The following is an 18,149-nucleotide window of genomic DNA, read 5'->3' on the forward strand; positions in this document are numbered from 1 at the left end:
GAAATATGAAGACTCGATGAAAATATTCAATTACTTAGACTGGACTTAGGAACAAAGACTTAAGACTCGACTTGGACTCATTCCACCCACGTGTAATTCAATACAAATGTTAATTTGTATTGGATATATAAGTAATACCTTTTTTGTTTTGTTTTTAAGGAGTTCACAATGTGGCATGACATCGAATTATAAATTAAAACCATATATACATAACATGTTATAAATCCCCCCTTTAACCGTTTTTCAAAATTTAGTGAGTGAGGAATGTCTCATCCTCCATATTCGTCCCCTTTTATTGTTGTCAAAGGCCTTTCCAATTTTATATTTTTTTCCATGTATGTGTGTATACGTATATCTATAACCTATTTTCTATATCTTTTTTGTACATACGTGGGATTATTATACACATGACAATTAAACTCCTCATCAAAGGAAGAAAGGCGAAGTAGCCATCCCAAATTGACGATAAGAATCGTTATTACAAGAAGATTTATTGAAGGTTTTACCATGAATTATTTTTATTATTATTAGAACTTGTCATAATCCCATGGGTGATAGGATATAGAAAATGAGAATGAATTAGAGAGAGACGTAGCAAAAAATAAAGTTTTGTGTCTATATTAATATGTATGACGTAGATTATAAAATACAAATATATTCTGGAATGTGTTTCATATTGCTTTTATGGGTCATTCATTTTTACAATACGTATGTGCAACTGCAAATGCCCAGTGAATTAGCTTATGCGTCATCAAAAATGAATGTTGTTGTTGTGAAACCAATATGCATGTACCCGTTTTGATACCAATATAGGTAACAGTACTTTAAATAATTTTTCAACTGAAAATATAATACGAAAATGCCGGTATAGGCAATTGACATTGACTTAAATGGGCAGGTTTTTTTTTTTTTTTTTTTTTGTAAAAGACAACTTTGTTAGGAGTGGGCTCAGAAATTTGAGGTGTTACACCATCGGTAGTGGGGCCGATATTAAATATTGGGGTCCCTATGCAAAACGGATTGTAATCCCAATTTCGGTAAAGATGAAGAATATTAACTGAACCGAGTACCAGTTTTAATGTGAGCTGCCATGATTCAATCTTAAGTGTGTGGGCTCTTTTCTTTCTTTCTTTTAAAAAATTTGAATTCAAATCGAATCTAATATTCTTTGAAAATAAAATTGATTTTAGTTGTTTTTTTATAACTTTTGCTTAGAAAATAAAATGCAGAGTCCTTTAAAATATTTCTTCATTTGCCAATATAATATTTATTAATGAAAATATACCTTCCACCCCCCCCCATGGAGCCTAATGGAAGTGCAGGCCTACTGCGACCACATATGTTGTACTGGTGTATACTCATTTCTAATGGGTAGACAACTTTTTATGACGGTATGGAGCTGCAAGTTTCCTGTTCTAATATAAGCTTAGTATAGCAATGTTTTAAATGCAAATTGTCAGTACTCCGGTAGCATTATTATAGTACCGGGATAGTGAATAACACTATCATACAACACATTTTTCAAATGTAGTGCTTGTATGGTTATTGGGTATTTGCATAATTTATGGGAATAAATTTACCTCTTTATATTATCGTCGTATTTAATGAATTTGTATGTAGCTATATACAATTTTTGGATAGAGCGAGACCATCAGTGTTGTCATTATATATGTATGTATGTACTAATTGCTGGTTGCTTATTTGAATTTTTGTATATCCTCAGTCCCTATGTGTCATATATATTTTTAATAATATAAGTCACGTTCGTTCGTTTCTATACATATACAATACGCCATGAAAGCAATGGACGTTTATATAATAAAATATCCCTCGGTCTTTGCTTCGTCTATATATAATAATGATATATATGTATAATGTACATGGATATACATAATATATAATATTTGAACCTACCTACCAATTTGATAGTCATCAAACAACAATGGGAAGGAATCTTCCCCATACCAAAGTACGTCTACGTAGATTTTTTTTAAAAAAGGAAAAAAAAACTCACGAATTTTTTTACCCATTACTAAAAGAATTCAACATTATTTTACAAAGGTATGTATTTTATACCTAATTCAAATGGAATTGATTCCACGTTGGCTATAATACCTATGGCTAACCTCCCCAAAATATATATTAAATATGTAGTGTACAAGCTGCAAATTGTATAAATAAATTGTACAAGTTGCAACTTCTTCGAATTATTAACTTTTTCGAAAAATAAACATCCAAATATTGGATGGACATTCCGGTAAGTTATCAACTACATATATACGTTTCTGGGATTGTTTGAGATATCTTAGACGTTTATTTTATTGATGCCTTTATTTGTGTCCAATATGGAATTTCAATCAAATAATTTGATTTTTTTTTTTGCAAAGATTATGTGCAATTCGGTATAGATTCGAAGGATCAATAAAAATTGGCAGGTTATTGATATGTTGGTTCCGGCACCCCTGGTTGTGGTCAAACCCAGCGTACCTGAGGTAATGAGGAAAAAAATAATCGCTTTTCTTTTTAATGAAAAGTGAATCTAGTTGTTTTTCTCTATAGACCAAGATCGATCTCAAGTACCATATAACTAGAAATGTTTTTATCCCATCATTAGTTTAAAAAAACAAATCCATCTATTATGTAGACTCATTTTTGAGAAAAATCATCTTTGGTTACTATTCATGTGTTCACGGGCCATATGGGTTGATGTAATTTTTCGTGACTTGGTTTGAAAGACTTTCAATACAAAGATGATATTATTGAAGGCGTCTTCTAATAATTATATAATTGTATATATTTCTGGATGATTCGGTTATTTGAAAAAAAAAATCGTTATAATTAAGTTTCTGTGTGGGCAAAAACATTTGTATATAATTATAGATTGCCAGCAAATATCCTTATTTTTTTTTTTTTCTTAAAAAATATTAATTACATTCTGTCAAATGTTGTCATAGAGAAGGGAAATTAATTTTTTATCCATTGAAAAGGGACATGCATGCTTAATTATAGATGAATGATGCAGTTTTTGCCCCTTTCCCCTCCTCCCCTTGCCTTCTGCTTCTTCAAAAACAACACATTTCAAAAAAGAACCTCCATTCGTCACGCCAAAAATACTTTTATTATTAGATATAGCTATACATATTATATTAATTAGACATGGACGTTTATTTCTTGTAGTATGGAAATACATATGCCATCTATGGAAGGAGGACAAATGCTTTAAATCTGACAATTTATTTTTTTATAAGAAAATATTAATTTATCCCTTTTTTCCAACGTCTAGATAATGGCTCTAGAGTAGCTCAGATAAGGTAACTACTATTATTAGTAATAATCATAATATTAAATAATACATTCGAAAAAATGTTAAATTACACACACATTGCCCTCTCAATTTACAAAATTATAACATAAGTATTCAAGGGCGTCCGCAGGCTGTAGCTCCCTCAAAATGGAGAAAATTTAAAAAAAATAACTTCTATGGGTAAAAAAGCCCCTCCAAACAAAAAAAAATCTTGCGGACGCCACTGATATTACTATTATATATTGGTACTCGAATCTATTATTCCATTAAATATAATAATTTTTAGACTCTACGGAGTGTTTATATTTTTTCTGCCTAGGTTGTGTGAGTTCATTTAATTATCCCATTGGTCATATGAAATTTCCCTTAAATGAGATGAATTGTTATGAATATTCCTTTTCTTTATTTAAAATTAATGAAAGGATTTTTTTTCTTCAATTTATTATATGACTATTGAGAGACTCTGCCTAAGAACTGTGTACTACCCATATCCCCGATCTAATGAATTAAAATTCCAGAAAGGATCACTTGAAGGTAAACCACGGGAGATGCTCAATTAACATAAATGAAACCCTATGATGTAGTAGAAAATTGGTTGGAGTGTTACTGCTGTAATTAAAATAATAATAAAAAAGGAGAAGAAAGAATTTCGTACTTGCACTTGAAAAAAAATGGAGTAAGTTGTACTGACTACAACTACCTCGTAAAGCGCAAGTCGTACGTACGCCGGGGACGATCCCTCCTTCCTTTTTTGATTAAAGAGGATGATAAAACAACAAGAAGAAATATTGCAGTCGCCGTCAGTCTAATTGCATCAATTCATGAGTGAACACAGAGAACACAATTTTTTTATTGAGAAGTTACTAAAAAAATTGTTTAAGTGAATTTATATTTTTTTTATAAAAAACTGTTATTCCCGTTTTTCATACGCTTATTTCTACAGTCATCGTAGAGTTAAAAAAGTAAATAAATCATCATATTGAAGATGTTGTCTGTGATCCATCCTAGTTCTACGCAGCACATTGGAGGGACCTTTCGTTCCATGAACTCCTCATATCCTTCTAGTGAGTCGGTTTTTGGATTTCCATCCTCATCAAATCCTAGTGTTATTAGCAGTAGTAGTTGTAATAAATATAACAACCCTTTAAAATGGGCAACCCCTGCTGTTGGCCATCACTCCCAGCAGCTTCAATGGCCTGGTGTTGTTGCCTCCACTACTTCATCCTCTTCACCATATTTATTTCAACAAACTCCTCAGTATAGCAACAGTTCAACAGTTTTTGGTGGGGAGAGTGCACATCATCCGAGCTTTAAGTTCTACAATTATATGTCCCCATGTCGATCCACTTCCAACTCCATCGTAGCACCCTCAAATCACCAGAGTACGACAACGACTGCTGCAAATAACAACTCCAGTAGTCTGAGTAGTAGTAGAAACCGAGGAGAATCTCGCTGTTCACCTGGAATGATCAGCACACAATCTCCCAAAGATTACTCTAAGCCTCTATTTGTGGACTGTTCCATTGAGTATGAGTTACCCAATGCACCCAAAATTCCTAAAAACAGTGAACCAATCCTAATGATTCATCCCGCCTACAAACAACCACAGCAGTCGGTTCGATCATCTTCAAAGCGAGCTTCCACATCTACTACTTCCTCGGGTTCCTCTGGTACGAGTATTAGTAAATCATCTTCTGGGAGAGGAGGAATAAGTAACGCTAAATCCAAAGGAGTTAAGAGAACACATAGTCAGTGTACATCAACGGATGCCATCATGTCTAATCAAGGTGTGTACTGTCTTTTGAGGTTTCTAAAATACTCTTCTATGCAGAATCCCTCCTTATAAAAGTTATCTAGCTATTTCTCTTCCTCCTATTTACTTCCGTCTTTTTATTAAAATGGTATTAACTCTAGAGAAAGGAAATGAGATATTATTATGTATATTTTATTTATAAATAACATAGTTCTAGATTTGGAGAGGAAAAATCCCTTTCTTGAATAATTTTCTCTTCAAATTTATTTCCCCTTAGATATTATTCCCTTAAATATGTACATCAATAAAACTTATTTATAAAATGACTTCAATCTAATCAATTATATTTTTCATTACAGCTGCTGCGTTATTACAACATCAATTACATTTTAGTAGTAACAACCATGGCCCTGCTTGTTGTCCAGCCCCAGCACTTCCTCCTCGCTATGAGCAAATTCCTCCAGCCAAGAGATGTTGTCCTGGACTCCTCAACTCAGAAGTAGTCAAACAGCAACAACAAGAACAACAGTTGAGACAACAACAACAGCACTATTATTGGCAAACCATGAACAACTATTCACAACAACAGCATCAACAGTTGAGACAGCAACAACAGCGTGTAAGCAACAACTACTGCTGTTGGCTTCCAAATACCTCCAACGCTGCTGCCGCTGCGACCATGGCCTATTACAAGGCACAGATCCGAATGAGACAACAGGAATCATTTATCAAGTCATTTTCTCAACAAGCAGCGCCTCCACAAGGACAACAACAGCAGAATACCTTTTGTTTGGATTGTGTCCAAGGGAAATGCTCTCAAGTGGCTTGGAATAAGGAGAATCTTGGGTTCATGCGATCCCTTTAAAGGATCCTTTCCTCCCCTAAATCTCTCCCAAAAAAGAAGTGTGTTTCTTTTTCTAAATCTTTCTGTTTAATTTATTATATATTTTTTATTAAGTCTTTCATAACTTTTTTCAAAGGGTTAAGAATTGTTGTGATTATGTCAAGTCGCTTTATTATACAAACAATTTTGTTTATGGTTTTTTTTTGGGTTTTTTTCCTGAAAATTTTTTACAGGACAAATTTAATACAATTATTTATTCATGTTTTTTTTTTTATATATATAAAAAAATCAATATTATGTTATATAATACATAATTAAATAATTAATATCAAATTCAACAAAAAGTAGTTCTCACAGAGAGTAAAACTTCTTCTATATATATATATATATGAAAGCCAATCCCACCAAATAAAATATATAGTCATAATCATTTCATTTTACGGGTTAAAAATTTTAATTTTTTCTCTTCTAATAAAAAACAACTTATAGAACGCTTCTTTTGGTGTACATTAATTTTTTAACAAAAAAAAATAATACAATATTTTTTATATCAAGGACCTACATTATTATAATTATTGAAGACCTCGCCGTTGCATTCAATTCCATTTTTATGTCATCGTTTTTTATTATTTTTACCCGTATTTATTTCATTAATTTTTTTTTCAAACACATAATTTGGCTTCTTCAACCCCTTTATAAAAAAAAATACAATCTTTCACCCTCAATGTTATTTCCCCCTTCCCTTTGGTAAAATATAGATATAATAAATGTCTTTTATATTCATATTTTTATAATTGTGATATTGACTGATTTTTCGTCGATGTATATCTGCTGTGCTTATGAAAAAAGAAAAAAATATTAAAAAAAAAAAAAAAAGGAATAAATATGTCCTTTTTGTTAGTAAAACTCCAAATATATACTTACAAATATATCTTTTGTTTCATATATTAATTTTAATATTATTATTCTATTAATTACTTATTCCTGTACCACTGTGATATATACTTATATATTATAATATATTATTAAATTATTTTTTTTTCTATATGAAGGAAAAAAAATACAAGAACCTGACGTGTTTTAGAAATTGAAATATACGTGAAATATACAATCACAAAATATTCATACTAATTAATTTATTATTATTTAAAATAGTGTTCTTTCGATTGAGTCAAATCGCTAAGGATTGACTTGAGTCGATCAATTAGAAAAACAAATAGGGTGAGAGGAAGATTAAAATGCTACGCATGTCCATTGTCTAGAACTGTAAACATATAACCTTGATGGACTCAAAGTAGAACTGATGATCGACATCTGAATAATTCCTGTCTGTCTATGCTTGATATGGAGTGCGATTTGAGTTATTTTTCCTTTCTGAAGGTTGTAATACTCTAAGTATTTTTTCGTGTGCGAACTTCTTTGTTGTTATTTTGGTAACCTCAACAGTATTTTCTAAAGCTGTTATATATTCTCTTCTAAATAATAAAAGAATGGTGATACGTAAAAAATGTAGCCACGAGTGTATGTGATCATGAATGACTGAGAGTAACGCGGAGGATATATAAGTCATTGATAGGGTCGGGCTAGAATGGATAATCGACATCGGAGAAATTCTTGTCTATGTCCTTGATTAATACGGAGTGTGATTTGCGTTCATTTCCATTCATATCATGGTTACTTGCAGCAAATCTAAAATAACTTCATAAGTAGAGTTGTATAAATTATTAAATGGCAGTATTTAAAAATAAAAGAAACCAAAAATTATGTTGTTAACCCAGACAATTGGAAAACTGTTTAGGAGCAATGCAGCTTATATTTCATGATGGGTTATTAGATTAGGTGTAAGCAACTATGAGAGTCAGAGTCCCGAATAATTCCGTATATAGCAAGGACATAGGCAGAAATTTCTCCGATCTCGATCCTCAATTCTACACTATTAAATTATAATAATTTTCAATACTTTATTGACTGTTTTATTCTTGTAATGTTGTTTTAGTTTTAAATGATGAGAAATAACTATTAATAGACTGAGGATAGGTAGATATTACAAAAAAGTATGGATAAATATTATTGTTTATTTGTTGCTAAGGTTAATTTCTATGGTTAGGGAGGGGGTATAAAATGAATTGAATTTTGGTCCTGGCTGGGGAAAAAGTTGTAGAATCCCTGTAATATTATTAAAATGTCTTATAAATTGCATCTTATAACGAGTGAGAGAACCATGTTTTACAGACAATTTTTACTAAAATTAACTAATAATAGCTACCACGCATAATAATAGTTGGAATGCTTAAAATTTCTATAAAAATGTCTTATAACTCCTTCGCAAAAATTCATAAAATCTAATTTGAGTCCATAAGTAGGCTAAATTAGGATTGATTATAAATTCACTTAAGTACAGCAACGCCCAAAACTAAAATATTTAGTGAGTTTAGAAACCAAATTCAAGCCAACTAAAAGAGAGAAAAACTTAGCTTTTTTCGAATTTGAAAAACGTACCATGATTTGATTCAAAAAATTGTGTCAATAATTGTTCTACTCGACACAATAATATTTAAAATTAACACACTGATGATATTATGTGTATGTAGATCAAATAATATTTCCTATACATTAATATTTGAACAAATGAAGTAGATAACAATACTTTTCTTTTTCTTCTCCCCCGAAAGTCGGTAACAATAACAACAATATCGTCAAAATGATAATTGCTTAATGATCCATAACGGCAATGTTTGTAATATGAAGATATTATATAATATTAAACTTATCGTTAATTCTTTTATTAGGAAACACGTCATAGCAATCACAAAAACTCTTTCTTTCAGGATTGCAAAAGGTGGTATTCAGTTGTATGGTCTATATGGCTCTCAACGTTACTTGACTAACATAAAATTTAATACCAGTATTTATCAGAGGTGCTAAAATAGTCCTTATACTGCAAGTCCAAGTCGAGTCTTAGATCTTTGCTCAAAAGTTCAAGTCGTGGAATATTTTCAACGAGTTCAGTTCCAAGTCTTCAGAAAATAAAAGGTGCTTTATTGACTACATTATATCCAGTGAAAAAATTGAACTAACTTTCATTTTTTGATTATGCAATTAAACTGAGTTGCAATTATCGAGTCCAAGTCAAGGTGACTATATATAACTTATAAGGTATGTCGTTAAGAAACTCGCAACGCAGTCTGGTTGACGCAGAGCCCTATAAAAATATGGGGCTCTAGGTTGACGTTACCTCAAAACTTTTTCATGACGTCACAACGGATCCAAGTTCAATGTTACTCACTAATGATAGTATAAGAACTCATTGACCAATGAGTTCGATGGTATAAGAACTCATTGACTGAGTGATAAGTATGAATTTATAATTATAGATACAGACTAGATGCCGAAGGAGGATAAAAAGTTGTGAAAAGTTTCGACTGCGTGGAAATATATTTAATTCATAGTGATTTGGATAGATCTTTCGTACGAAGGATTCGGATATATTTATACACATCCATCTATCCTTTCCGTTCCTAGGAATTCATATTTTTTCCATTTGGATACCCAATACGTCTTCTGATCCTCTCATCAACTTTGTATTAAAGGGATATTGCCTCTTAGTATTTGTGCCTCACTCGGTGGATATGATCTTATTTAATGAATCCTGCATTGAGCAAACATCCAGGTCTATGATAGTGACTTCTAACCACGTCAATCATTGCCTCTATGCTCAAGAATACATAAATTATTCCAGATGTTATAGAAGATCATCGTATACTTCTTTCTTCTAATAAGAACTATGGAGTGTTGTGTCTTGACGAGGTTGATAATACACAAACTATTAATACAGGGAATCCAGGAACGACCTAGAGAAACAAAAAGAAGCCGTAGTGAAATAATAGGTAATACTACGATAGATCTAATAGGAACACATGACGTATATTATCTTAGTACATCATATAAACTACTCTACATACATAAGTGATGTCACTGTCAGGCTATTTATACCATAAGAATATAACAGTGGTACTTTACATATAATCATATGATATATATCATATTAAATAATAATAATAAGAAGAACATAAGGAGAAGGGGAGAGGAAGATAAAGTGTACATACACTATATGGAAGTTCATAAAACGACAGAATAATCGACTGAAAGATTCAGTGAGGAACATGCATGGTTCTCATTCTCTACCCACTGCTTCTTAATGGAAGTTCTTGAGTCCTTTTCTCCTTAAGCCAACTCTGCTTCGTCTTCTACTCTAAGAAAACTATTTCCTTCATAAGAGTATTTTATGCATATAATGCAGAAATGTATGGTCTACATGGATAATTTAAGCCTCACACCTGAATATTGATTTCTGTATTACGTGTTAGTCCCTTTTGTGATTGGAAAACAAGTGGAAAATTATTCTAGACTTTAAAAATAATGTGCTTTTTTTTTTGTCTACAAAGCATATTATATTCTGCTAATGCTTATAAATAGTTATTGGAAACTATTAAGTGATTATGTGTTAAATATACAAGTGACTTCTTAGCCTTTGTAGATTTTATTAGAACATTTGAATATCGTTGCGATTTTTAAACTTATTGACTTATGAATCCTCTTCTCAGCAGCTAAATTGCTTGTTATTTTATTAGAATATTACTCTCTCGAAAATATGGAACCATATAAAAATAAATAAATTACTAAGTGTGTGCAATACGAGCTAATTATAATTTGTTTGATTGAAGACAATATAATGTATCAAAATCATGTCACGATTATTTGATTCATTCGGTTTTATTTTGGACTTGTAAATGCTATTTCGTTATTGAGATTCTTGTTAGGCGAGTAGATACTTCAAAATTATTCCTATTATTAGTTAAATAACAATTATTAGTCTGTATTACTAACTATTCTATGCTACATAAAAGAGGTGATGCTTAAGAAAACTTGATTTCCCTAATATCATTAAAATATATATGGTAAGAAGAATAGATACAATCGTATGGCAAAAGAGGCTTATTCAAGCCCTCATAATAGGTTATGTTCTCAAGATAATTACATTAAACTCTATTTTTATTACATTCAAGATAAATGACAATTTTTTATCTTATTGTTAGTTTATGTTTTTCAAATTAGCATTTAATTTCTACTGCATGATATCCACTTATTTTTATTATATTATTGATTTCTTCGCTATACTATATTTATTTCAAAATGTATGTTCTGTATTTTTTTAAATTTTTTTCATTCAAAACAACTTTTAATTTTTTTTTTGAATTTCGTCGAATGGTAAAAATTTACATTAATAGAATTGTTTGATAACAAAATAAAATACTATTATACGATGCATTAATACAATTAGTTATATAAATTTGAATTTCTTACTCAATTGACTCATTATGACGTCATCAAAATAGCCAGTACAATTGTAAACAAAAGCAAAGAAATCTCTGATCGGCACACCTTATGTATTATATTATGCACTATGATTTAACTAAAATATTTTGCTCATTGATTTGCTGTTTGTTGATGTGTTATAATTGATGACTGAAGAATAAAACAAACCAAAAAGCAAAGTATGAATATTTTTTCTTTCTTATCATGGATATACCTATTTCTGGAAAGAATTTTTTTTTTTCTACCAGAAAGAAAAGAAAGTAAAATTTCAATTTTACTTAATTCTATGACAAATTTTAAATTTTGTTATATGGCAATGATGATTTCAGTCGTATCGTCACTTTTTCTCCCCTAACTGATCTTTAATAAGACATACCTTATTATTTAATTAATGAATTATATTAATGATTATTATATGAAACTTGATCCAGTTAATAACAATAGTCTTTGGGATCTGTCGATATTATTTGAGTTATCCCTGATTTAATTAATATTCATTGGGTTGTTCTATAAAATTATTTAGAATAGTTAAATATTCGTTTTACAAAAAGAAACTTGTTAAATTCAGTTATTCAATATCAAATAAAAAGAGATATTTTTAAAAAAACACAATAATTTTCTTTAAGTCTGTTCAATCAATCATATTACACTGGATCGAATTAATTTCTTCAAATCGTATATAAATTAATAAATTATAGTTAATTAGGGTCCATAGTCTTACTCATGGATCTATATTGGTTATTCTTTAATTGGTCTATATTCATCTTTATTTTTGCTCAAATGAGGTAATACCTTTACTTTTTCAAAACGTTACTTTATTATGTGTCATTATATTCATTAAAAATTGAGGTGTGTTTGGTGTTAACATGTGGCTCGTCTACACAAAAGCAAGTTAGAGGAGGATTTTGTAAAAAAAAAAAAGAATCTGAATATATTTTATATTCTTGAATTATATCTAATCATACTCAATTACTATTAATAAATTGATCTAATCAGTCCTTCTGAGGGATTACAAATTGAACTTAAATGTTGAAAAATTATTTGTCTTAATTAAAGAAATATCAAAGGATATGTTCTACCTTGTTTGAAAGGTCAATTGTTGGTCAAATGAAGTCTCATAAATCCGAGAAATTCTCTAAAATTTAGATTTGCAATATAGACATATCAATTTATTCAAGAAAATGGAATGATTAATTCCGTAATCGACCTTAATATCACTTCAATATGGGGTAGTTAGTATAGTTATTTATTAAAAAGATGAAGCAGTAATTTCTCTTTTCTTGACTTTTTTCAAAACTGCTATTGTGTTTACTAACCATATATAAAAATATTAATGTTGTGTACAAGTTGCAATTCTTGTACAAGCTGTTATTTGTACCAAAGATTGTACAATTTCCACGTCTCGTTACACTTTATATATTTGCATCAGTCAATTCTATTAGAAAATATCAAATGATACTATAATTTCATTTTGATCTATTGAAATTAACGAGTAATATAACTGTGGGCATAGAAACTTAAAAATATCTCACAAACTACATATCAATTTGTAATTTTCAATAAAAAAAGTCAAAAGTTACATAATTATTATATCGACCATCCATAGAATATTCAATTATTGTATTATCTTCAATCAAAAATAATTCCCTAAATTCTTAATTTCATATTTGTTTTGTAACATGTATACATGTCCTTATGCAAGTTCCAAGTTGTATATAAATCTCATCTTGTACACAATAAATACATATATATTACATTTATGGAAACACCATTTGAAGATTATATTATTTAATTTAAAGCTCAATTTTATCCTCAATTTCCTCTTTTAGTATGATTTATTTACATAAATATTTTGAACAAATACGATAAGACATGAAACTTTTTTAAATTTGATTAGTTGTGCTACTAACAATAAGCTTAAACACATATTTTGCCGTTATTACTATATATAACAAAACGTTCTTAGTTGTAGTGAATAAACAAAAAACAAACTTTTTTTATTAATAAGAAACACAATTCCCTTTTTAATCTTGTATCCGGTCTTAATTAAATTTTATTGTCTGTGGATGATCGTAAGTATGATGGTTAAGAAGTCCAGGTGGTAATCCATCATTTTATCATCTGATTAACTAAAACTAAAATCCTTTTATTCTTATTATTGTTGAAAAAGAATGAACAATCATGACGAAGATAAATTTTGATTTCATCTACTAATAATCTGATTTTCTCCCTCCCTATTTTTTTCATTTGACGCCTTTGAGATTTTCCTCGAAATTAAAACTTTCTTTAACCCCTCTCACAAAATCTATTTACATTATTATATATACAAAATGGAGTCTTCTTGATATTTTAGACAAGGATATAATATAAACGTGAATTCCTTCTCTGTTCATCCAAAAATAATCTCAATGATGAAGCAACAAAATGTAGAGAGTAATTAAAATGTTAAATTTTGGATTTAAAGAGATGAATTTATTTCTCTTGATGAAATGATAATAACATTCTTTCAGATAATATTCTTCTAATGATAATCTTTCATTATTGTCTTTGATCGATTAAAAAACTATATTGTAATTCTACAATGGTAATTATGAATTCCTTATAAGAGTTGCGTTGAGTTGCCCGTAATCCTTTCCCATGCATCTAATTGTATTTATGAGGCAAGGGGTTTGAAGGCTGAGATTCTGAGAAAAATTAACAATATTTATTATATGTTCAGACATGTTCTATAGTATATTTGGGCAATGCTATACTTATTTTTATTACATCATCAATAACTGTATCTTATAAAAACACGTAATTGGGAAATGTGTTTCTAAAAAAGGTTATCAAGAAATATCATTAAACAAATTTAAATTCTTAAATTTACCATGTACATTTAACAACCAAAATTAAACAATATACTTGCAACCTTTTTATGTGTGCTTTTACTTATGTACTTCTTCTTCTTTTTTACAATCACCACAGACAAAAAAGAAATGAAGAAAAGTTAATTAATCAACTATGGATATATTCTATAAATTATAGCTTTTTGATAAGATAGTAATAACTATAGCCAAATGTGTATCCCTAATAGCATACGATGGCTATAATACTTTAATTTATAGTTAAAAATAATCTTCTTTGATGGTAGATTATCTATTCGGTATTTTTTCTTTTCTTCGTTATTATTTATTAGTAAACTATTATCTCTTTTGACTAATTCCAGTCCTGGACTTCTAACTTCTTTCTCATCGTGGTTATAGGCATTCATTCTCTTTATAGGTATAAGTAGGCAGACAGGTAGGCATGTCTACAGTTATAAATCTAAAATTTTTAGGTACATTACATATTTTTCCAATTCCTTCATGAGACATTGTCTTTGATATACATATGCACATGGGGCCTTTAAGATTTCAAATTCGATATGAGCCTGTTTCGGCCTCACTAATTCTTATTTTATCTGGTAACACATATAATTATTCTATTTGAATATGTATATATTGAAAATACCAATTATTTCAAAAAATTAACGAACTGTATGGCCTACATTGTTATTGACTATTTTTCTGCTCTATTCAAGCTCTTCGGATAATTAAAACATCCCTCCCTCACTCTTGGTAAATACAAACATGTGATTACATTTCTCTGCAGGTGTTGACACATACTTTGATTAAAAAGTAACTCCTTCCGTGTATATATATACATATAACGTGTAATCAATATGATCGATATTGTGTTGTGTTCTGATATTCCACATGAGTATCTACTCTACGAAAAGCATTTGTTGTCGATACATGTGTGTAGGTTGTTGAAAGCAATAAATCCATTTATTGTTTATTTGAAAAAGATAATTGATTATGTGGGTTATAGTTATTTAATTGAATGCTGATTGATGATATATAATAATAAATTCTAGGTTATTGAATAAAGGTCTCGGTTATAGAACATCATGTTAATTGACTCTTTATGGACTTATTATTATAATGTTCTAAGTAAAAATCATCAATATAAGCAAGGTCATATTATATGCCTATAATTAACTATACTTATTACGTAACAACATCTTGTATACACCCATACTTCATACCCATATTTTTGTGTATGTTGATTTCTTAATTTGTGGCTACCCTTTATATAAACAATATTAGTTATTACTATTTATTGTACTTTTGAGCAATTATTTCAAAGTAAATTTGATGCATGCTCAATATTTTTTTTATATTGAAATACAATTTAGTTATAATAGTTAAAGTTTATATCTAGACTAATATGCTCCACAACATTATGAATTCAATGAGAGGGGGGCGGAGGGGGATAGGAAACTGCTTAACATTTGAAATGGATAACTATATTTAGATGGGCCGTCTGCAGGATTGTATTTTCCTTTGACGAGACGGCAGGTCCCTAATTAGAATTTTTATTTGTTTGTGTGTGTGGGGGGGGAGGATAATTGACTAAATTCGAAAAGAAAATTATTAAAGCCATCCTTGCATACGCCCCTGTAAAATGCTGTTAAATTATTTTTGAAAAATTTCAAAAATCCATGTTTATATTATCTTCCTTTTCTCCAATACTTTGTCGATTGTGACTCGTTTCTATAAATAAAAACTTTTTGAAACTTTTTTAGAGATATAATTTGAAAAAAGCTTAAACGTGAAGAACAATTTATTAAAAAAAATTGTAATAAAAATATTACCATATTTTGATAGTTTAATTAAGAAACTGTCGACCCCAAGGTTAATAGAAATACAAGGTTATACAAAAACACGTGTAAGACTGATGTTTGACTTTAACCACACTTTGTATATTGACATCATTGTAAATGAGTGGTTGTGTGTTTTGTCAAAATCTGTGTTTTTTGCCCAGTAGTCGGTACGATACATTAAATTGAAAATTCTAGTTAGACCGATTACATGATGGTCTAACCTTGTATTTCTATTAACCTTGGTCGACCCTTATTTTTTCTACTTGACACCATCATACTACAAGTCGTCCATTTTGGAGGCAACAATAACCAAATTTTATAAGAATATAAATTTTTACTGTTATACCACATCAAAACAAGATAAATTTTTTAATCTATTAGAGCAAGGTACTGTATTATAAAGGTGTGTCGCTTACGACTTATAATTTGACAGAAGTAAGCATCCCATTTTAATGACGTCACATATGTGTGGAAAACGCTAGGCCGCACTTGTATTTTGCTCTAAGATTGCAAGAAATCTAACTCAAAATGTAAGATTTTCTACTTGCAAACTGGGCTTGGTACTATATAAAGAATTAAATTTTATTTCATACTATACCCTTGTAGGTATGAAAAATAAAATAAAAAGTTAAACATCTATCTACGTTTATGAATAGAATATGGTAAACGACTATTTCTATATCTTGCATTGTACTTATAAGTTTGAACAACTGTATCTAATCATTTGTGAATATTTTTCAATTTTCTTTGGATATGGAATATAAACCATTATCTTAATATTAGGAATAGTTTTATAATAAAGAAGCAGTCATTATATCGAATAAATCAATTATATATTAAAAATAAGTGGATATTATTTTTTATTAACATGAAACACTCATTTGAAAAAAATAAACTTACAACTAGATCTTAATTTGTTATTTATGTTGAAACCGAGTTTATCTTGCAAACAGAACTGAAGATGATTAATTGAATAAGCCTCTGTTGCCTTGTGATTTTTACTTAACTCCCCAGAAAGAGATATATATTTAATTTTACTAAAAATTTGAATAATACTGGGGAAATCAAATTTTCTACAGATTTCCTACTTTTATATTGCTTGCCATAGTTTGTAATACAGACCAATAATATTTCTACAACTAATAATAGGAAGGATTTTGAAATTTCTAATCAACTGACAACAATCACAATAAAAAAATAGCATTTCCATGTCCAAAATAAAACAGAATTAATAAATAAGATAAAAAAATAAAATAACAGAGAATTCATAAATATGGTATGTAAATTTTAAAGAATATCATTGAAAATTTATTCTGTAAAAACAAATCACTTAACAGCTCCGAATAACTATTTATATGTAATAGATGAGTAGAATATGCATTGCAGACCAAAATATCGAGAAACGAGAAGCTCATTCATTATCTTTACCAGTCTAGAATAATTTTCCACTTAATTTCCAATGCTAAGTGACACAGTAGTACTAAAATAATCAGGCGTGAGCTCGAAGTGTCCAGCTTATATAATTATTAACGAAATCAGAAGTCACTAGTCACAAGTCACCTTGATATGAAGAGGTACCTCCACAATGTACGATCTTTCCAGAGTTATATCATCCACCACCTTGATAAATTCTTAATTCACGTTGTTATAATAATATTATTGTTTTAATTTTTGAGTTAACACAACATATGTGACGTCACCCAGCTCAACTAATGAGAATGCAGACGCTAACCGACATACCTATATTATCCAGTAACTTGCATTAGAGGCAGTTTTGCTTCAGATTTTTTATGGAAATTTAATCATTTACAGTTTAATGACCATACCATCAGCTATGCCTATAATATAACATCGTTTTTAGTTCAGTATGCAATCTGTAGCGTGTGTGATAACACTTGATTTTTGCAAAAAATTATTATGTATCAAGACGACTATTCAGCTATTTTGGAGAGGGGTTTCTGTCATTAAAACGCTCCTAATTTTATTATTTTATACTTACATATGTAACAAATGAACATTCGGATTTTGTAAGAATCTAAAATGTTTATATATTGTAGGAAGCATTGTAAAAAATATGTGTCCCACCCTATAATGGTTATTGATGCCCTGATCCTCAAGGCATATTTGTATATCACAAAGGGACACAACCATTAAAAAAGGAGGGATTAATGAAAAATTGGAATCA

General features: G+C 29.6%; 1 protein-coding gene and 1 long non-coding RNA gene across 2 annotated transcripts in view; both read left to right on the forward strand.

Annotated features, from left to right (window-relative positions):
• The first annotated feature begins 4,094 nt into the window (after positions 1–4,094).
• Positions 4,095–7,032, forward strand: LOC121118090 (uncharacterized). The gene is made up of 2 exons (XM_040712633.2): positions 4,095–5,091; positions 5,417–7,032. Exons 1-2 carry the CDS (start codon positions 4,290–4,292, stop codon positions 5,920–5,922), a joined length of 1,308 nt encoding a protein of 435 aa, XP_040568567.1. The 5' UTR covers positions 4,095–4,289; the 3' UTR covers positions 5,923–7,032.
• A 2,895-nt stretch (positions 7,033–9,927) lies between these two features.
• LOC139905581 (uncharacterized) overlaps positions 9,928–18,149 on the forward strand; it is a 35,605-nt gene continuing 27,383 nt past the window's right edge. The window contains exon 1 of the long non-coding RNA XR_011780457.1: positions 9,928–12,062. This is a non-coding gene — a long non-coding RNA (uncharacterized lncRNA). The remainder of the gene's footprint in view (positions 12,063–18,149) is intronic.

The sequence above is a fragment of the Lepeophtheirus salmonis genome, chromosome 5, assembly GCF_016086655.4.
Source record: "Lepeophtheirus salmonis chromosome 5, UVic_Lsal_1.4, whole genome shotgun sequence".
Classification (NCBI taxonomy): domain Eukaryota; kingdom Metazoa; phylum Arthropoda; class Copepoda; order Siphonostomatoida; family Caligidae; genus Lepeophtheirus; species Lepeophtheirus salmonis.

What these genes read in the sequence shown, in the direction of transcription:
- LOC121118090 (XM_040712633.2), top strand. Translation starts at nt 4,290, where the DNA reads ATGTTGTCTGTGATCCATCCTAGTTCTACGCAGCACATTGGAGGGACC. An exon ending in TGCCATCATGTCTAATCAAG is followed by an intron (nt 5,092 to 5,416) that starts GTGTGTACTGTC and finishes TTTTCATTACAG; the next exon opens with CTGCTGCGTTATTACAACAT.